At 41.5% G+C, this 23,033-nt stretch overlaps 1 protein-coding gene across 1 annotated transcript in view; it reads left to right on the top strand.

Annotated features, from left to right (window-relative positions):
* The window catches only part of LOC124795850 (serine/arginine repetitive matrix protein 1-like), a 90,758-nt gene extending 85,047 nt beyond the window's left edge, over positions 1 to 5,711 (top strand). The window contains exon 5 of the mRNA XM_047259931.1: positions 5,638 to 5,711. Coding sequence (XP_047115887.1) covers positions 5,638 to 5,711 — 74 coding nt within the window. The remainder of the gene's footprint in view (positions 1 to 5,637) is intronic.
* Positions 5,712 to 23,033: the final 17,322 nt, after the last annotated feature.

The raw sequence follows: 23,033 nt of genomic DNA, 5'->3' as shown, positions 1-23,033 counted from the left end.
TCGCCCGTCCCCAGTCAAAAAAAACGACCCGAAATTTGCCTGAAGTGGGGACGTACATGAAAAACACACACTATTTAAAAATGCACCAAATCCACAATTTTGAAGATAAGACAGTGACATTTTGTCCCATGCTTTACATGAAATTAACAAGTTTACTGTAACTTCCTTGGATTACGTATATTTACTTTTGCAAGGACCTTAAAAATTTTATTTAAAAAAATAATATGTGTAGCTTTTTCTCAGATCATATTCAAAAAATTTCTACAAAATTTTATCTGTTCAATATCTTTGCATATTAATCTTCTCTCAGGACTCTTTTTATAATATTTAGAATAGGAGAATTTTAATATTTTTTCAACTTTAATTCTGTAAGCATAACATAAAATTCATGCAAAATTCCAGTCACTTTGCCCCATTTATCAGCTTACATTCAGAATTTCAAAATTTACTCTTGAGACATCATTTATTGATTTTATAGAAATAAGTATACAAAATACCATAATTCTAGCACCCATTAACCCTGAAAAAAAGGTACATAAACTTTAAAGAATATAATTTTCAGTAAATGCAATTTAAAGTTCAACCTAATGTTTTTTTCTTGTGCCACACTTTCAAAAGACGGCAGATTTGTACTCGGGGTCCTCTTTCCCGTCAAGAATTCTCTTTTGGTTTCTTGTTTTCTGCCTTTACCAGGTCTTCAGTTGACTTTTCAGCTGCAGAAAGGTGCAGTAAATCTATTTTTCTCAAGATATTTTGAGCGCAATTTCCTATCTTAAAGCTCAATATGTCGTCATCCCTACGTTCCCATAATTAAATACGTCAACGGCAATATACGTTTATTTTATTTTATTTATGTTACACGTCTTGTTCCATGACACAAAACTGAGGAGCAAATCTTCAAGGCCATGGAATGTGTCAGTGCATGAAATTATACCAGATAAGTACGAGTAATAATTGATAAAACGAAATGTTTATGAATCGTAAAAAAAACCAGCTACAAGTTTATATAAGCGCAATAACAAATGTAATGCTGGAATTAGCTAAATTTTTCAAGGAACTCCTCGACAGAAATGAAGGAGTCACCCATGAGGAAACTCTTCAGGTTAGATTTGAAAGCGCTTGGATTACTGGAAAAATTTTTGAGTTCTTGAGGTAGTTTATTGAAATGGATGCAGCAGAATACTGCACGCTTTCTGCACAAGAGTCAAGTAGGCGCGATCCAACTGCAGACTGGATTTCTCCCTAGTATTAACTGAGTGAAAGCCGCTAATTCTTGGGAATAAGCTGATATTGTTGACAAGAAACGACATTAAAGAACATGTATATAGAGAGGCCAATACCGGAATACCACGACTCAACAACAGGAGACGACAAGAGGTTCGGGAACTTAACACCGAACCCAGCCAAAAATACCCTTTGAGAAAGGGAAGATCTACCAGAAACATAATACCATACGTCATAAGTGATTGAAAATAAGCAAAGTAGACTACTTTTCATGTCAACTATCACTTACTTCAGATATTGTATTAATAGTAAAAATGGGGGCATTAAGTCTCAGAACAAGGTACTGAAGAAGGGGTTTGCACGAGTGTTTATTTTCTACAAGCCATGAACTTATGTCTTGAACTGCACATTTTGAAACACTGCCAATGTTGCACTCAAAATCCTTTACTACCAAGCTAGTGCCATTACCAGACAGGAATATTTTGGAATCACCTGTAATACTAGGGGACACACGAGGGCTGGAACTTAAATTGTGGCAACTATTTATTAACAGCTCGTACGAAATAGATACGTGTTTCAAAGTTTTACTGACCTTCAAAGCTGTCACCAGCATTGTTATGTATACTCCGTTGCCAACGATGTGGAAGTCGTAGGATATTCTTAGCAGTACTAGTTGTGTTGACAGTTCGAGCGGCGCGGTCTATTGCCCGACGACTTTGTAGCAGTTTTGAAGCGAATGCCGTGAAGTGTTACCTTCAGTTTATAAATCGAGTTGAACTCACGAGGGATTAAGTGAGGGGAGTGCAATAAGTGGTATAGCACTTAGCAGCCCCATCAGTCAAACAAATCAGCAACAGCTTGCACTGTACGTGTTTGAGCATTGTCCTGCAAATTGATGGTCAGGTCCTGCAGGAAGTGTCATCACTTCTGTCTCTATGCTGTTCATTTTTGGAACACAATCTACGTTCAGCTTAGAGACGGAAGTGATGACACTTCCTGCAGGACCTGACCATCGTTTTGCAGGACAATGCTCATGCACGTACAGTGCAAGCTGTTGCTGATTTGTTTGACTGATATACCACCTACTAAACTGAAGGAAACACTTCGCGAAATTCGCTCCAGAACTGATACAAATTCGTCGGGCAATAGAACGCGCCGCTCAAACTGTCAACACAACTAGTACTGCTAAGAGTATCCCACGACTTCCACATCGTTGGAAACGGGTTATACACAATGCTTGTGACTACTTTGAAGGTCAGTAAAACTTTGAAACACGTATCTATTTTGTACGAGCTGTAAATACATAGTTTCCACTATTCAAGTTCCAACCCTCGTGTTTATATAAATAAGGAACGGAAGTGAACCAAGCACTGATCCCTGGGGCACTCCTCCCTGCCCCCCCCCCCCCCTTCCATTTAACCGTTAACTACTCGGACCCGACATCATAGCCATTCTGAAAACTGTGCAGAATGACCTTTTGCTGTCTTAAAGTAAGAGGTGAACCAATTCTGTATTCTACAGTAGACCAACTTCTGGAGCAATATTTTGTAATCAACACTATCAGCCGCCTTAGTTAAATAAAAAAAAAGATGCCTAGCGTTCGAAACCTTTAGTTTAATCCATCCAGTAGTTCACAGAGAAAGGAGAACGTAGCATTTTCAATTTTTAAACTACCTCTAAAACCAAACCGTTCATTCGACAGCAAATTATGTGAAATGAAATGATCAATTACCCTTACATACATAGTCTTTTCGATAACTTGAGCAAACACTGATGGCATAGAAATAGGTCTGAAATAGTCTACATTATCCATTTCTCCTATTTACAAATCGGCTTTACTACTGAGTACTTTAATCGATCAGGAAACTGATCGTTTCTAAAGGAAAAATTTCAAATGTAGCTAAGCACAGGGCTAACATTTGCAGCAAAGTACTTTAGTATCCTACTGTATACTCCACCATATCCATAAGAGCCTTAGTCTTCAGTGATTTAATTATTGACTTAATCTTCCCCTTCTCAGTATCACGGAGGAGTATTTCAGATATCAGTCTGGGAAAGCTATTTTTCAAGAGAGTTATATAATTCACTGCAAAAACTATATTTTAATTTAATTCACCAGCTATGTTCAAATGTGATTGTTAAATACTGTGCATATGTCTGATTTATCAGTAACTGAAACGTTTTCACTACGTACTGACTTTATACCCTCCACTTTATGCTGCTGACCAGACACTTCCTTCACAACTGAGCATATGGTTCCAGTTTTATCCTGTGAATTACCTATTTTATTTGCGTACCATAATTTTCCTGCCTTCCTAATAACATTTTTAAGCATCTTACAGTACTGTTTCTCATGGACTACTGTAACTCGATTGTGACAACTTCTAACACTTTAATATAATTCCCACTTTGTTCTACATGATATCCTTGTTCCTCTAGTCAGCCATCCAGGCTGTCTTTCACTGCTAGTACCCTGTTTTGAATGTTCTAACGGAAAGCAGCTTTCAAAGAACATGAGAAATGTATTAAGGAAAGCATTATATTTGTCATCTATGTTAACCAGAGCTACAAACATCCTGCCACTCTTGTTCCTAAACGAGGTTTAAAAACTCTTTATTGCCATTGGATTAGCTTTTCTGCATGGTTTGTAATTGTATACAACATTTGTTTTAGTACAAATGCCTTTTAGTGTTAAAATTTGTGGTATTTTTACTCACAGAATGCCCTTCTAGTAATGAAGGATGAATAAAAATATTGTCTGTGGTTGTACTACAGTTTACCTGCACCCTGGTTGGAAAAAATATAGCCTGGACCAGATCATATGAATGTAGGAGGTCTTCCTGCATACTGTTTTTTTGCACAATCACATATAAAATTAAAATCCACTTACAACTAATTTTTGGTACTTCCCATAAAGGAAACCAAGAAGCCTCTCTAGCTTGAGCAGAAATGCTCTGAAGGCAGAGTTAGTGGACCTATAAATAAATAACTATAATTAAAAGTTTAGTTCAGGATATTCAACTGCCACCGCACAAAAGTCAAATACCTGTTCAGTGCAGTTCTTTTATACGTCTACGGACTCAAATTGAATACTGTTTTTACGTACTTGGCCACTCCCCCGCTCAGCAAAGAACTCCCTGAAAAACAGCCGGCTAGTCTATATTCTGGTAAAGGAAGCCTCTGAATTGTCACATTGTTTAATTCTGCTCTGATACATAAATAGTGTCAAAGTCAACATGTATAAGCGGTTCACTAACTTTACCTCTAACATCTGTTATACCTTTTACACCACTTATCTTGTAATTCTGACAACTTTAGCAGACCAAACTGGTTGTTGGGCATCGTTTCCGTATCAGTGAATTTTGAGACTCATTTGGGTATTGGATTTTGCCATGAACACACTTTTTGGACAGAAACCAGTAAGTGGGCTTCAAAACATCGAGGATACTATTTGGAACCCTTTCCTTTGGAATGTAGGGTGTGTTATCGCTCTGAGCGTGTAGATATTGAAGCGCTGCTTAAAAGAGTGGGCTTAGCACGAAGGTCGCGTCAAGTATTCAACTATTTTTCAGGCACTTCGGATGCGCTTTTATCATTGAAATTATGTGAATTTATTGTCCATGAGTTCCACTAATAAATAAAAAATAAATTGAAAATTGACATTTTCGGTTAATTTCGTGAACTCTTAAACGATTTGAACAAATAACGGAAAACCTAAATCACGATTACCAGACAGGTATTTGAACCGTTGTCTTCCTGAATCGGAGTCCAGTGTACTAAAGACTGCACAATCTTGTTCTGTGCTCTCCGTTTGACCAGCGCATTCACGGGTGGTAGCTGACCATCCTTTTCCTGCTGCATGGTGAACGTTGTGTTCGAATGATATAGTTTAGGTGTTGTAAAAGCGCAATGACACTCTTTCTACCATGGGGTTAAAAAAACAAAGTATTCACACGAACGGAGAGAGGAGACTGCCCATGTTTACTTCTTCTGACTATTCGTAACAATCACCACCGTATAAGGAAATCGTCAAGCTTCTCTATAATCAGCTCCAATGCGTGGATCCTTGGAAAACTGGGAGACCACATCATAACTAACCAATGTATTCGACTCTGAGATGAATACACACTCAAGACATCTCATAGAGTCCAGAGAGTTTTGGGCGTGGTGAATGCTCTCCCACACGTATGGGCTCAGCACTCTCTTCAAGTGCTTATGCGGTTGTCATGTTGCCGCCCCAACGTAGTTGACAATGTTGTTGCACCAACTTTGCGCACATTAGGTCAGTGTTCGAAACCGCGGCTCGCGGGCCACATGCGGGTCTTTGGGCCGCTGAGTGTGGCTCTTACACAAAATACCACGTGCGGGCGTACACGTACAATGCTACAGATTTTAAATCCCGCTTGTTTACAGAATTTTTGGTTGTAATGGAGAGTGAGCACGGGTATCATCCGCGGCATATTGGTTATCAAGAGCAAACATCTTGAAACGATTCGCTTCCTCATCAAGAGAAATTAAAGCTTTTTTGCTTGAGAAGGTTTTCCACTATCCAGAACTTAAGAACGATAAGTGGATCCAAAAATTTTATTTCATGGTAGACGTTAAGTCTTATCCAAACCAGTTTATTCGTAAACTAAAGTGGAAAGGAAACAGACTTTTTGCAATGTTAGCCGGCCGGAGTGGCCGTGCGGTTCTAGGCGCTACAGTCTGGAACCGAGCGACCGCTACGGTCGCAGGTACGAATCCTGCCTCGGGTATGGATGTGTGTGATGTCCTTAGGTTTAAGTAGTTCTAAGTTCTAGGCGACTGATGACCTCAGAAGTTAAGTCGCATAGTGCTCAGAGCCATTTGAACCATTTATTTTTTTGCAATGTTAAAATTGCCACTTTTTCCTCAAGATTTTGAAAGAGAAACATTTATTCACTTTAGAAGCCTCTGGAAACATAAGAAAATCATTCTGATCATGACATTTGCTGTTTCAAATGAAAGGGAAGGTTTTCTCTACAGATTTGAGAAATTCAGAAACAACAAGGCGACGTTGTTCTTTCTTTTAAAAAAAAACCTCTTGAAGCTACGGTAAAGAAATTAAATTTTCTCCCTTTCATACTGACAATGGTAACTCTGAAATGCAATTGCTGGATTTAAAAATCAAAAATTTCTGGAACTCAGAATCCGAACGTCTTTGTACTGACATAGAAATATTGGAGAGAAACAAAGGTGAATTTAGACATGGAGAAGAGAGATACAATATTTGTAACCTTTGGAATAGTATCCAGCTGACGAAACTAGCTTTGCTTTCTTTCCTTATTCGGATCTGCATATTGAGCGAACAATCATTTTCAAGGATGAACCTTGTAAAGAGTAAACTGAGAAGTCGTCTTATTGATGAGAACCTGCAATAGTGTCTACAATTTACAACAATAACAACAACATTCAAATTTTACTTATCCAAATTTTCCAAGAAACTGCAAGGCCATTGTTCAATTAGTCTTTTTCAGTCATTGTCATGGATACCTCACAATTTAATTTGAGTAATGAATTATATCGTTACTCAAAGTTTTATTCAATAATGTACAGTTTGACTATAATATAACACTTCGGGTAAAGTTTTTTAAGTTAATTTTGGTGTGCGTTTTGAAGTGAAAGAAAATGTAGTGTCGAGTTTTCATAAAGCGTCCGTTGCGTTGGTTTGGAGATACAGAGAGGATGAAAGAAAGGAAATAGACGAAACAAGTACACAAAAGTGGATGGGAAATTTGGGAGCGCTCACCTTATAGAACCTGTCTCAATCATATTGGGGTTTTTAGGGACGGACAGCTTGGGATTACCATAATTACGTTAATAACAACGTACCCTCTTACACGGCAAAAGTTTAAAAAATTGTCTCTCAAAAGAAATTTCAGTTGATGTGCTGTTGAGATGTGGCTCTGTTCATTAAGGCCACTGCCTTAGGTAGTCCATACAGCCTTGGTGGTACCGGAGTTCTTGACCACAATTCTTTCATGAATATTTCTAGCATGCCTGTAGCCCACAATAAAGCACTGGTATTCCTATCCACTCCAGACCTCGCGTCACGTTCCAGGTTATCAAGGAGCTGGAGAATGTTTTCATTATAATCTGTTCGCTGCATAACGAGTGTGGAGCTTTCATTGTCTGTCGACAACACCCTCTGTCTCCTCGGGCTTTCTTCGGTGCCAATCTCTCGCCCCCGGGATGTTCAGTACGGTGGTTCTGTCTTGGCAATTGCTCTGCAGGATTCACTACGGACTTCGCCAGACACAACGGTGGAATCGTTTTGCCAACTTGCTTCGTTGCATTGACAAAGACCGAAATAAGCACGTTTCTCTGTGTTCGTGCAAAGTTGTGACCCGTGCCGGGTATCTTGAGGGGGAGCTTATGAAAATGTTTGTCTCTTAAATTAACCACAGTGTGTAAGTTAACTGCCTGCTGCGACTTCTTGTACATATTATCAAACTTAGCAGATTGGCGTTGCTGTGTCATCCTTCCCGTGTGCGTTTTACTAGAGACCAGGAGGTGCTGTCTATCCACTCTCAGTTTTGATCTGCCAGATGGTATGTTGATATGGGGCGAGGGGACCAGGCAGCGAGGTCATCGGTCCCATCGGATTGGAAAAGGATGGGGAAGGAATTCGGCCGTGCCCTTTCAAAGGAACCATCCCGGTATTTGCCTGAAGCGATCATAATGGCCGGACGCGGGTTTGAACCGTCGTTCTCCCGAATGCCAGTTCAGTGTGCTAACCACTGCGCCATCTCGCCTGGTGATCTGCCAGCGAAGTTGTCATTTGCAGATGTAGGCATTAAGATTCCTAGGCAAATGAATTTAGTCTGTGGCTCGTATCTCGAATCTTTTCCTTCATGAATGCCATGCTTGCTCAACGTTTGGTATAGTTCGCCGCTCAGGCGTTCATGTGATGTTTGACCCTGGTGAAAATCGGTGTTATTTCTACACCGCGATATCTCAGCAGAAGGTGAGCAAACCGAGTATCCTTCCTTTCCTCTGTCGAAGCTTGTTCAGCCTATTGACATTCTGGTACGTCTTCTGCCTGTAGTTACTGTAGACGTAATTCTTGGGACGGCAACTTTCCAGCTAGGTGTGTACTTGGAGAGGCTGCTGAGCTCAAATTTTGTGAAGAGCATTCACTGCATCCTTCATCAGTGGAATTAAGGGTCTACATACGAGTGTCAAAGCCTGATACAGTGGTTAATTTTGACGTGCTCTCCCTCTTCAACAAGGTGCCACCGAAAGAATCATTGGAACTGATTGCAGAGACGTTTGACTATACTCTGATGGACCCATTCATGGACGTACATCTCACTTGATGGCTGTTGTTATGTACAAAGGGAGTAGCTAAGCGCCGCGCGGAGTAGCCGCGCGGTCTCAGGAGTCCTGTCACGGTTCGCGTGGCTCCTCCCGTCGGAGGTTCGAGTCCTCCCTCGGGCATGGGTGTGTATGTTGTCCTTAGCGTAAGTTAGTTTAAATTAGATTAAGTAGTGTGTAAGCTTAGGGACCGATGACCTAAGCAGTTTCGTCCCGTAAGATCTTACCACAAATTTCAAATTTCCAGTATCTAAGCGCAGTCCCCACTCTCAGTCGTTTGCCAATCTGTTCAAAGAGAAATTAGAGGAGGAAGCATTAAAGGCATCAAGGAACAAATCTAAATGCTTCTTTTGGTACGCTGACTAATTTGGAAAAATCGGAAGAGGATTCTTTTCTTTTCTAGTATGTCTCATGAGTCTCTCTGAGCAAAAGCCAACAGTAATTGCTCATAACTGAATGGGTCCAGCTTCCTTCATAGCGATGTTCCTTGATAAGAACGTCTTGAAGGAGACGTTCATCCTGTTCGTTGCTATTGGGGGAAAAAGATTTTCATTGGTAAATTAAACCCTATTTCTTTGTAGTCGACTGACAATTCAGACTACAAAGGAACATATTTCTGTTGCCAAACAATCCATGAACATTGTCTTCAAAAGAAGTTCGAGCATGTAACTCGGCCCTTGTGAGTCAAAAATCACATCGTTCAAGAATTTTCTGCTTTGTGGCCCATCTATCAAATTGACCACACAGATCTCGACAAAAACTTCTTTCAAATGATTGAAATCCACAATTTGTATAGCAAGCGTTTTTGTAACTTAATATGAAGTTGATGTGTGATGACTTTACTTGGCATAACTACTGCTTGTTCATAATATTTTTCTTTCCTGCAATATACATTTGCTCATAGACCATTCTTGAGAATGTAGTATTTTTTATGTCTCCTGTGACCGAAAAACACAGTAAATAATAGAATTTTGTTAAATCATCCTATAAACGTGTAAGAATTGCAACAGCTCTTAAATCCCAGCAGATCATCCTCTCATGATACTAATATTTGATGGCCTTCAGTAGCAGGACCATGCTTTCATATATTTCCTTCTTATCCACTGAATGAGCCAAATGCACTGATGGAAATTTATTGTCATTTCTCTTCTGACTATATGAAAAAATAAAATAACACATTCGACTGAAAATGTAAAAAAGTTATCCATAATTTTAAATATCTCTCGAACGTTTATGTGATCCAACAATTGTAAGGATACTTTTTGATTCCACAACCAAAAATACAGAGGAATTGATATATTACACACCAGATGCAAAATGATTTCTGATCAGTGCAACTTATATCAGGAATGTATTAAGGTCTAGATCTGTTTGTAAGAGTCTCTCTAAGATCGCCTATTGTTGCTGAAGTTATGGCTGTAAATTACCCGAACTTTATGCTGGAACACAATAGTAAGTAAAGAAAACACTTGCGAACTGCTTGTGATTTATCGAACCGGCTGATGCAGCGAGTCTTCTTGGGGATGCATTGATTAAATTTCGGCGGTCGACATGGGAACAGTACTGGACGCCGACAGGGGAACAGCTTGTCTCAGACCTGACGACGCGCAGGTAGGTGCAGAATTCGCGGGAACCCTCGCCATGTCGTTATGCTGAACCTCAAAGCTTTACTGTCTTTTTCACAGCAAAAAGGGCGAGGAGACAGTGCTACCAACATACTGCCACATCACATGTGTCACTAGCAACTTTATAGAAAACAAAAACAGAGAAAGCAACTGGACCAATATTAAAAGTGAACAAAATACGAATTTAGACTACGAAAAGTTTAACAAAATGCTCAGTTTTCTTCTGGCGTAACAGATGAAAGGGAAATGGTTATCTACCAGTATGACACCCAGTACTAATAATATTTTTAATGATGTGCGCTGTTTTGTACGACACGATTCGGATCTCGTAAATGGAGTTTCAGACTGCTAAGCAGTTTCATTTGTCTCTCAATATTTTAAGCTCTTCACGAGTGATACATTGTTTTCAACATCCCTGTTATCGTATTTTGAGTGAATAGTACGTCGGTACGTCTTGAGATGTCTCGGTTTGGGCTCACCAGTCAGACATATCTGATTCTTTAGAACGAAACAGGTCTTACATCACATAGAATTCCGTGAATTATATGATGGGAAGCAAACTATCGGCATTAACTAGAGCTTCAAGTTTCTGTCATCTTGATTACACCAGGTCGAGAAGACGGACGTTTGATGGGTCGCTAAGCTGCTTATTATGAATGTCTTTAGGGAAGGATGTGATAAAACTATAAGCATTTTTTTGTCAGTATTAACATGACTCTATGCCTATATTCGGACCAAGTTAGGTCTAAAAGTTGTCCTCGTAGTTGTGCTAAGATCCAAATAAGTTTTTCTTTATCCTGTTTCTCAGTAATTTCGCTAAAACTAAGGCCGCTAATCTTGAAAATATCTGGACGTGTAGAAAAGAAAAACATCAACGGAGAATTCTGTAGCACCAAAAGAATCTGTCGACCTGTAGTTTCCAGTCACATTTTGAATTTTTATTTCTTATTTTTCAACAATAACACAAAAATTAAAATTTTGTGGGTGACGAACAGAGTTTTCGTTTGACCCAACATCTGCATCTGTTATAGTCTAACCTAAACTGACTTCTTCCCCGGCCGATAGTACGGTCACATCAAGTTTAACATGTATTCTGTTTATCAGCAGAGGGTAGCTTATTTATTTGGTATTGCCAGAAGTGAAAGAGGTCTTTTGGTGCTTGTTAAAATATTTGCCCCAGACACGAATAGGAAACGAGACCTCCGGCATACTAAGATAGAACTAATCAACTACACAAACCAGTATTTGCTGAGGCTATGTAGATAAACCACAATAAGCCTAAATTAATACTCCCAGAGGGGGATTTTAATCGTCCTACTTCCGATCAAGTAGTCTAGTTTAGGGATGCAGCACGCTAATTAAAAGTACCAAAAATCAATGGGTGGCCATGTAAACACTCCCGATTGAACATCGTCAGCTGCCTGATTGAGCATACCTACGGCTATATCTTTACTAGTGACAAGATGTGTTTGCTTTGTGTTAACTTCTTAAAAAGAAATTAGTGGTTTCTACAGGCACGGAATCGAAAAACCATCTGAACAGCGGTGGACTGCTTCAGACCATGTTGGAGAATGTATTGTTGGTGATTAACTTCTGTCTTGTGTTTGTCTGTTGTGTTCAGTTAAATAACGAATAAACGGTATAAGACGTGCACTGTAGTAGAACAAATGAGTTATACTTTATCATGATAACGTTACGATGAAAATATGTTTTAATAAAACATAACGTAACCTTTAAATGAGCACACGCAAAATTTCATGAATTGGTAAGAAATTGTTTGTAGTTGATCTCTAATCGATCTGTATCACCTGCAGTCCTGTGCCAAATGCAAGTAGCGTTACAGGACTACCATAAAAGTATGGAAATGTGGCAGACACATGACGAAACCCTGTGAAATTTATTATTCTTCAATTTCATCAATAAACTATGTATTACAAAAAAACTGAAAATTATCTCAGATGTAGATCTACAGGGTACTGAATCAAGGTAGCGAAAAAACTATTTATATAGGATTTTTCTTAAGAATACTTAACCCATGGTCAATCTGGCTGCTTGTAGCACTGCCACAGAAGAGGTAAAAATCATGTTCCCAACGAAACTGAAACTGGCAGCCAACATTGTCTCCAATTTACGACTCTAACACATTACAACTAAGCTACAAATAAGAACAACATTCAATTCTCCTACATTGCAAATACCAACGGCTCAGGTACTAGAAAAATAAGTTATAGTTTCTGCAGCAAGGTCATTTTCAGCGACTCCAGAAGTAAGTTCACGACCACAGAGTTACCAAACATATTCTGGAATTTTTCCACTTCTCAGGCTAGCGGCAGGAAAAATAGGTTGCCACAGCTGAACTTTTTCTCGAGCTTCTCGCACTTGCATTCCAAAGATGAAATGAAATGAGCGTTTGGTGTCTTTGGCCGGGAGGCGCCCCCTACGGGGCAGGTCCGGCCGCCTTGGTGCAGGTCTTATTACATTCGACGCCACATTGGGCGATCTGCGCGCCGGATGGGGATGAAATGATGATGAAGACAGTACAACACCCAGTCCCTGAGCGGAGAACATCCCCGACCCAGCCGGGAATTGAACCCGGACCCCTAGGACGGCAATCCGTCATGACGCTGACCACTGAGTTATAGGGGGTGGGGGGGGGGGGGTGGGGGGAGGGGACAACATTCCAAAGATGCGGAGCAGACATCCCCTCATTTGGCCGGACCAGACAAACAGGTAGATAAGTTTTATTTGTATTTTCGTAACTAGAGGTCGGAGCTAAAACGTTTTTACAAATAATATTCAGATTCACTGACTGAAACCTCAACATCGTAAGTGAGAGCAGGGGGAATTATATGGGCAATGCTCCTCTTCAATAGCTGTCGTAATTATTGCTGTCTTTCTGTATTAAGCATGTTGCAGCAATTCCACAATTACAGCAAGACTGTGGAGACTTCATTTTGCAAAAAGACATTGCCCCATCACACTTCCTTTCAGACGATCGTGATTACTTCAGTGCCGAAAAATTTGATGTTATTTCAGTGATTACAAAACAGAGTCAAATTTACAAAGAACTTGACAGTACGGGCCCACTTGCCAGTATGACTTTGCGCCCCATATGACCAGGGAGCGTGCAGTGATTCGGTTGGAAAGGGTGTCATATTCTCTCCTGAGAAAGCTGGTCAATGACATCCTGCATACTGGTGCTGGACGTCTGAGCAGGTCCCACACATGCTCTATAGGGATCGGATGTAGGAGTTCTGCTGACCACTGAAGTATCTCAACAGCATGAAGACACTTCATACAGACACGTGTTGTGTGTGGACGAGCATTGTCCTGTTGAAAAATAGCACACAGTACTATCGCCTTAGAGGTAACACGTGAGCATGCAGGATGTCTATGATGTACCGTTGCGCCGACAAGTTTCCCTCAATCCACACCAGCCATGACCCAATGACTCCTCTCACCACGACATAGGGAATAACACCACTGTGCCTCTCCAAAATGTTGGGTCAGTGGAACATCTTTCCCAGATGCTGCGTACTCGCCTGTGACTATCATCCGGGTTAGTGCAGAATGGCAGTTCATCGCTGAACACAACGCGACACCTTTCATCAGCAGGACGAAATTCCCCGTCAAGACACCACTGCAAACGCAGCTGTTTTTGTTGTGTTAACCGTGGCCTAGACGTGGGCTAGTTATCCCATAGCCTGGTTGCTGCTAGTCTCAGACCAATGGTGGGAGTTGATATAGAATGCTTCAGGAAGTTCATTACTTTTTCTCGGGTATCAGGTACTAAACACGAATAGTGCACTCTGGTGGCTGTTGTACGTACTCGCCGACGATGTGTTCAGGTACGAAGTTATAATGATATCTGACCATGTCTTCTGGATGCTTCACTTTTTTTTTGTCAGGCAGTGTATTTTAACCCCTCGTTACATACCTGATCTTTTATTAAACTAAAATTTATTCAAATGGCTACATTTCATATAAAATCACGAATTACCGTTCTAAAGCACAGAAAGTTAAATAGAAGAATAATGAGATTCATGGAATGGAGTGTTATATGCAAAGTAGCAAAGGACTTTCTTCAAAGAATTTAAGAAACGTCCCTTTTTTCACAACTACTATATAAACCCAACTTACGTATTGTTTACGTCTTTCTTTTGGGAGTCTTAAGTATCTGGGAGTCTTTGTGTTAGAGATTTTAGTGCCCGAGCTTTTAGCGTTTGAGTTCTGAGTATTCACGTCTCTAAGTTCATGTGCCACAGCGTGAAATAGTTAATTTCATTGGAAGCTGGGCTAATTAAAATTTCTGTTCGTTTGATTTATTGTCGAAAGTGTGAAAACTGCTAGAACTGGGATAACGCTAACATCCAGCGACCATCTCAATCGGTAAAAGATCGGTATCATTAATTCCAATTTAAGAACTTCAGTTGTGCCAAAGCTACTACACTCCTGGAAATGGAAAAAAGAACACATTGACACCGGTGTGTCAGACCCACCATACTTGCTCCGGACACTGCGAGAGGGCTGTACAAGCAATGATCACACGCACGGCACAGCGGACACACCAGGAACTGCGGTGTTGGCCGTCGAATGGCGCTAGCTGCGCAGCATTTGTGCACCGCCGCCGTCAGTGTCAGCCAGTTTGCCGTGGCATACGGAGCTCCATCGCAGTCTTTAACACTGGTAGCATGCCGCGACAGCGTGGACGTGAACCGTATGTGCAGTTGACGGACTTTGAGCGAGGGCGTATAGTGGGCATGCGGGAGGCCGGGTGGACGTACCGCCGAATTGCTCAACACGTGGGGCGTGAGGTCTCCACAGTACATCGATGTTGTCGCCAGTGGTCGGCGGAAGGTGCACGTGCCCGTCGACCTGGGACCGGACCGCAGCGACGCACGGATGCACGCCAAGACCGTAGGATCCTACGCAGTGCCGTAGGGGACCACACCGCCACTTCCCAGCAAATTAGGGACACTGTTGCTCCTGGGGTATCGGCGAGGACCATTCGCAACCGTCTCCATGAAGCTGGGCTACGGTCCCGCACACCGTTAGGCCGTCTTCTGCTCACGCCCCAACATCGTGCAGCCCGCCTCCAGTGGTGTCGCGACAGGCGTGAATGGAGGGACGAATGGAGACGTGTCGTCTTCAGCTATGAGAGCCGCTTCTGCCTTGGTGCCAATGATGGTCGTATGCGTGTTTGGCGCCGTGCAGGTGAGCCCCACAATCAGGACTGCATACGACCGAGGCACACAGGGCCAACACCCGGCATCATGGTGTGGGGAGCGATCTCCTACACTGGCCGTACACCACTGGTGATCGTCGAGGGGACACTGAATAGTGCACGGTACATCCAAACCGTCATCGAACCCATCGTTCTACCATTCCTAGACCGGCAAGGGAACTTGCTGTTCCAACAGGACAATGCACGTCCGCATGTATCCCGTGCCACCCAACGTGCTCTAGAAGGTGTAAGTCAGCTACCCTGGCCAGCAAGATCTCCGGATCTGTCCCCCATTGAGCATGTTTGGGACTGGATGAAGCGTCGTCTCACGCGGTCTGCACGTCCAGCACGAACGCTGGTCCAACTGAGGCGCCAGGTGGAAATGGCATGGCAAGCCGTTCCACAGGACTACATCCAGCATCTCTACGATCGTCTCCATGGGAGAATAGCAGCCTGCATTGCTGCGAAAGGTGGATATACACTGTACTAGTGCCGACATTGTGCATGCTCTGTTGCCTGTGTCTATGTGCCTGTGGTTCTGTCAGTGTGATCATGTGATGTATCTGACCCCAGGAATGTGTCAATAAAGTTTCCCCTTCCTGGGACAATGAATTCACGGTGTTCTTATTTCAATTTCCAGGAGTGTATTCAAATATCGCTCCGCAACTTGACTTTCGATTATAGACCCTGTTTGGACATTTATTATCGGGATTAAGTGAGACTATTCATAGTAGAGAATCATATAAAAGAAACTGCGTTAGTAAAAACCGTTGTCTTGTTGTTGTCGTCTTCAGTTCAGAGACAGGTTTGATGCTCCTCTCCATTCTTTCTAACATGTGGAAGCTTCTTCATCTCCGAGTAACTACTGCAACCTACATGCCTCTGAATCTGCTTAGTGTATTCATCTCTTGGTCTCCCTCTACGATTGATACCCTCCACGCTGCCCTCCAGTACTAAATTAGTGATCCCTTGATGACTCAGAACGTGTCCTACCAACTTGCCCGTTCTTCTAGTCAAGTTGTGCCACAAAGTCCTCTTCTCCCTAATTCTATTCAGTACCTCCTTATTACTTACGTTATGTACCCATCTAATCTTCAGCATTCTTCTGTAGCACCATATTTCGAATGCATCTATTCTCTTTTTGTCTAAACTATTTATCGTCCATGTTTCACTTCCATATATGGCTACACCCATACAAATACTTTCAGAAACGACTTCCTGACATTTAAATCTACACTAGATGTTAATAAATTTCTCTTCATCATAAACGCTTTTCTTGCCATTGCCAGTCAACACTTTACATCCCCTCTACTTCAAATATCATCAATTATTTTGCACCCAAAATAGCAAAACTAGTTTACTACAACAAGTGTCTCATTTACTAACCGAAATCGCTCAGCATCACCTGATTTGAATCGGCTGCATTCCATTATTCTCGTTTTGTTTAGGTTCATCCTGTATCCCGCTTCCAAGACGTTGTCCATTCCGTTCAACTGCTCTTCTAAGTCCTTTGCTGTCTCTGACAGAATTACAATGTCATCGGTGAACCTCAAAATTTTTATTTCTTCTCCTTGAATTTTAATACCTACTCCGAATTTTTCTTTTGTTTCCGTCACTCCTTGCTCAATATACAGATTGAATAACATCGGGGAGAGGCTAGAACCCCGTCTCACTCCCTTGCCAACCACTGTTTCCCTTTCATTTCCCTCGACTCTTATAACTGCCATCTGGTTTGTGTACAAATTGTAAATAACCTTTAGGTTCCTGTATTTGACCCCTGCCACCTCCAGAATTTGAAAGGGAGTATTCCAGTCAACAATGTCAAAAGCTTTCTCCAAGTCTACAAATGCTAGAAACGTAGGTTTGCCGAACCTTAATCTCTCTTCTGAAAAAAGTCGTTGGGTCAGTATTGCCTCGAATGTTCCAACATTTCTGCGGAATCCAGACTGATCTTCCCCGTGGTTGCTTCTATCAGTTTTCCCATTCGTCTGTAAAGAATTCGTGTTAGTATTTTGCAGCTGTGACTTATTAAACTGATAGTTCGATAATTTTTTAACCTGTCAACACCTGCTTTCTTTGGGATTGGAATTATTATATTCTTCTTGAAGTCTGAGGATATTTCGCCTGTCTCATGGTAGAGTTTTGTCAGAGCTGGCTCTCCCAAGGCTATCAGTAGTTATAATGGAATGTTGTCTACTCCTTGGGCCCTGATTCGACTTAGGTCTTTCAGTGCTCTGTCAAATTCTTCACGCAATATCATATCTCCCATTTCATATTCATATACGATCTCTTTCTTTTTCATAATATTGCCTTCAAGAACTCGCCCTTGTGTAGACCCTCTATATACTCCTTCCATATTTCTGCTTTCCCTTCTTTGCTTAGAACTGGTTTTCCATCTGAGCTCTTGCTATTCATAAAATTGTTTCTCTTTTCTTCAAAGGTCTCTTTAACTTCCTGTAATTAGAATCTATTTTACCCCTAGTGATATATACTTCTACATCCTGCCATCTAGCTTTTCCTGCTTAGCCATTTTGCACTTCCTCTCAACCTAATTTTTTTTTTTTACGTTTGTGTTCTCTTCCACTTGTTCATTTATTGAATTTTTATATTTATTCCTTTCATCGATTAAATTCAATATCTCTTCTGTTACCCAAGGATTTCTGCAAGCCCTTGTCTTTTTACATCAGAGGATCTCTCTGCTACCTTCAATATTTCATCTCTCAAAGCTACCCTTTCTTTTTCTACTGTATTTCTTTCCCCCGTTCTTGTCAATGTTCCCTAATGATCTCTCTGAAAGTCTTTATAACCTCTGGTTCTTTCAGTTCATCTAGGTCCCATCTCCTTAAATTCCCACCTTTTTGCAGTTTCTTCAGTTTTAGTCTACAGTTCGTAACCAACAAATTGTGGTCAGAGTGTACATCTGCCCCTGGAAATGTCTTACAGTTTGAAACTTGGTTCCTAAATCTCGGTCTTGCCATGATATAATCTCTCTGAAACCTTCCAGTGTCTCCAGGCCTCTTCCGCGTATACAACCTTCTTTCATGATTCTTAAACCAAGTGTTAGCTATGATTAAGTTTTGCTCTGTGCAAAATTCTACCAGGCGGCTTCTTTTTTCATTCCTTATCCACATTCCATATACGCCTACTACTTTTCCTTCTCTTCTTTTTCCTACTGTCGAATTCCAGTCTCCCATAACTGTTATATGTTCATCTCTCTTAATTATCTGAATAATTTCTTTTATCACATCAAACATTTCTTCAATCTCTTCATCATCTGTGGAGCTAATTGGCATATAAACTTGTACTACTGTGGTGCGCGTGGGCTTCGTGTCTATCTTGGCTACAATAATGCGTTCACTATGCTGTTCGTAGTGGCTTATCAGAGCTCCTATTTTTGTTATTCATTATTAAACCTAGTCCTGCATTACCCACATTTGATTTTGTATTTATAACCCTGTATTCACCTGACGAAAGGCTTGTTCCTCCTGCCACCGAAATTCACTAATTCCCACTGTATCTAACTTTTACCTATTCATTTCCCTTTTCATGTTTTTTAACCTACCTGTCCGATTAAGCGATCTGACATTCCACGCTCCGATCCGTAGAACGCCTGTTTTCTTTCTCCTGATGACGTCGTCCTCCTGAGTAGTCCGCGCCCGGAGATCCGAATGGGGGAGTATTTTACCTCCGGAACATTTTACCCATACAGTAAAGATGTGTTAGGAAAATCTATAGTGTCCTACGATTTCGAACAGAATATCTAATAGTTTATTACACATTGATATAAAAGGGAAAAGTTTTCAACAGACAAAACATGGTGCTGTGTTAAATGAATCCTGTGTGTTTTGAAGGAATTAAGTAGGTGTACATGATTGTGATACGCAAATAAAAGATATCAATTCATTTTGAAATGCAAATCGGTGGTCTAGTAACCGTTAATGAGCATCTTTGGCGGCAACCGCCAAACGACGTAGAAAACCGATGATAATAATTTGAATCTAAACTTATTAACGAAAGAGTCTGACTCAAATTAGTGCAAATACCGGCCATAATGATCAAATATTGACTGAACTAACAGATAGGGTTATGTCGCCTTGCTTTCACGTATCTCAACGAGTGAAGAATACTGACTGGCCATAGAAAAAGGATATTACATTTTCGCAGATCGTGGACGTGACAGTAGGCAGCAATGTGAGGCGTCACAGTAGCTGAATGATTGGGGAGTTGGTGGTGCGGAAGGGGTGTCGGGGTTAAGATAGTAACAAAGGGTGATCTGCTTCAGAACCGAACTTTTGCTATGTACCTGGCTGTTGCTTCTGAAAATCTAATAAGAAAATTTTTCTTTCAACTGCGCACGATTTCTGAGCAATACTTCCGCTATAATGTGTTTGTATGACTCAGAGCGACAGTAACAAGCAGCCGGAGACTCGTTGTGATTTGACAGGATTTCCTGCGACGGCCCTGGGAAGTTAGCGAATACATTCGGAACGAATGCGACTGGGTCATCGGGGAGACAGGCCTCGGCAGACGGCGGGACGGAGGCTGTCGTCACGGCCGTGGTGGGAGGTCCTTTGCACGGCACGGAACAGAAATTGCGCCCTCACTGTGACACGGCCGCGTCTCGCGTGCCCCGGAACCACACAGTGTTTCCGTCACGCCATCGCGTGCGTCGGCCACGTTCGCATGTAATTGTTACCGCGAGTAACAAGTACGAGTACAACTTGTTCTGGCGTGTAGCGCAGCGCTCGAGTTTCCAGAAGGCCCTTTCAGCTTAATTGCGCGTTCCGCTCCGGCGACACCCCGCGATAAAGTGGCCGGCTATCTGTTATCGCCCCCAGCGAGATCTGTCTCTCGCTTGCGCACGTTAAAGTCTCGGTTGTTCACGCCTTCCTTACAACGCCCCAGTATCCACCGTGCCAAGCAAATTAATATCACGATAAGAGTGATCAGTTTTTCACCGACGAGAATAGTATACAACTCCTGCTCCCCACCTATCTCCCTGCCCCCCCCCCCCACTCTCTCTCTCTCTCTCTCTCTCTCTCTCTCTCTCTCTCTCTATATATATATATATATATATATATATATATATATATATATATATATATATATATAAATCCCGGTGTGTGTATATATATGGTGTCCAATCTATCTCGACCACCCTAAATAACTGTTTGTCCAGACGCAAATTACAAAATGTTTCAAGCAAATGTTCTTTAGCTGTCAGGGGGACATTAGTCAGCGTGATTGCCTTCGTTGTAGCTTTTCTTTTACAAAGATATGAACATCGGTATGACTTTTTTAAATAGCACACTATATTTTTTATTGGGTAATTTATTTCCTCTCCCCCCCCCCATGAACCATGGACCTTGCCGTTGGTGGGGAGGCTTGCGTGCCTCAGCGATACAGATAGCCGTACCGTAGGTCCAACCACAACGGAGGGGTATCTGTTGAGAGGCCAGACAAACGTGTGGTTCCTGAAGAGGGGCAGCAGCCTTTTCAGTAGTTGCAAGGGCAACAGTCTGGATGATTGACTGATCTGGCCTTGTAACAACAACCAAAACGGCCTTGCTGTGCTGGTACTGCGAACGGCTGAAAGCAAGGGGAAATTACGGCCGTAATTTTTCCCGAGGGCATGCAGCTTTACTGTATGATTAAATGATGATGGCGTCCTCTTGGGTAAAATATTCCGGAGGTAAAATAGTCCCCCATTCGGATCTCCGGGCGGGGACTACTCAAGAGGATGTCGTTATCAGGAGAAAGAAAACTGGCGTTCTACGGATCGGAGCGTGGAATGTCAGATCCCTTAATCGGGCAGGTAGGTTAGAAAATATGAAAAAGGAAATGGATAGGTTAAAGTTAGATATAGTGGGAATTAGTGAAGTTCGGTGGCAGGAGGAACAAGACTTCTGGTCAGGTGACTACAGGGTTATAAACACAAAGTCAAATAGGGGTAATGCAGGAGTAGGTTTAATAATGAATAGGAAAATAGGAATGCGGGTAAGCTACTACAAACAGCATAGTGAACGCATTATTGTGGCCAAGATAGATACGAAGCCCACACCTACTACAGTAGTACAAGTTTATATGCCAACTAGCTCTGCAGATGACGAAGAAATTGAAGAAATGTATGATGAAATAAAAGAAATTATTCAGATTGTGAAGGGAGACGAAAATTTAATAGTCATGGGTGACTGGAATTCGAGTGTAGGAAAAGGGAGAGAAGGAAACGTAGTAGGTGAATATGGATTGGGGCTAAGAAATGAAAGAGGAAGCCGCCTGACAGAATTTTGCACAGAGCACAACTTAATCATAGCTAACACTTGGTTTAAGAATCATGAAAGAAGGTTGTATACGTGGAAGAACCCTGGAGATACTAAAAGGTATCAGATAGATTATATAATGGTAAGACAGAGATTTAGGAACCAGGTTTTAAATTGTAAGACATTTCCAGGGGCAGATGTGGACTCTGACCACAATCTATTGGTTATGACCTGTAGATTAAAACTGAAGAAACTGCAAAAAGGTGGGAATTTAAGGAGATGGGACCTGGATAAACTGAAAGAACCAGAGGTTGTACAGAGTTTCAGGGAGAGCATAAGGGAACAATTGAAAGGAATGGGGGAAAGAAATACAGTAGAAGAAGAATGGGTAGCTCTGAGGGATGAAGTAGTGAAGGCAGCAGACGATCAAGTAGGTAAAAAGAAGAGGGTTAGTAGAAATCCTTGGGTAACAGAAGAAATATTGAATTTAATTGATGAAAGGGGAAAATATAAAAATGCAGTAAATGAAGCAGGCAAAAAGGAATACAAACGTCTCAAAAATGAGATCGACAGGAAGTGCAAAATGGCTAAGCAGGGATGGCTAGAGGACAAATGTAAGGATGTAGAGGCTTATATCACTAGGGGTAAGATAGATACTGCCTACAGGAAAATTAAAGAGACCTTTGGAGATAAGAGAACCACATGTATGAACATCAAGAGCTCAGATGGAAACCCAGTTCTAAGCAAAGAAGGGAAAGCAGAAAGGTGGAAGGAGTATATAGAGGGTCTATACAAGGGTGATGCACTTGAGGACAATATTATGGAAATGGAAGAGGATGTAGATGAAGATGAAATGGGAGATACGATACCGCGTGAAGAGTTTGACAGAGCACTGAAAGACCTGAGTCGAAACAAGGCCCCCGGAGTAGACAACATTCCATTGGAACTACTGACGGCCTTGGGAGAGCCAGTCCTGACAAAACTCTACCATCTGGTGAGCAAGATGTATGAAACAGGCGAAATACCCTCAGACTTCAAGAAGAATATAATAATTCCAATCCCAAAGAAAGCAGGTGTTGACAGATGTGAAAATTACCGAACAATCAGTTTAATAAGCCACAGCTGCAAAGTACTAACACGAATTCTTTACAGACGAATGGAAAAACTAGTAGAAGCCGACCTCGGGGAAGATCAGTTTGGATTCCGTAGAAATACTGGAACACGTGAGGCAATACTGACCTTACGACTTATCTTAGAAGAAAGATTAAGGAAAGGCAAACCTACGTTTCCAGCATTTGTAGACTTAGAGAAAGCTTTTGACGATGTTAACTTGAATACTCTCTTTCAAATTCTAAAGGTGGC

The sequence above is a fragment of the Schistocerca piceifrons genome, chromosome 4 (assembly GCF_021461385.2).
Source record: "Schistocerca piceifrons isolate TAMUIC-IGC-003096 chromosome 4, iqSchPice1.1, whole genome shotgun sequence".
NCBI lineage: Eukaryota > Metazoa > Arthropoda > Insecta > Orthoptera > Acrididae > Schistocerca > Schistocerca piceifrons.
Note: the sequence above shows the minus strand (reverse complement) of the source record. Positions and strands in the feature narration are given on the sequence as shown.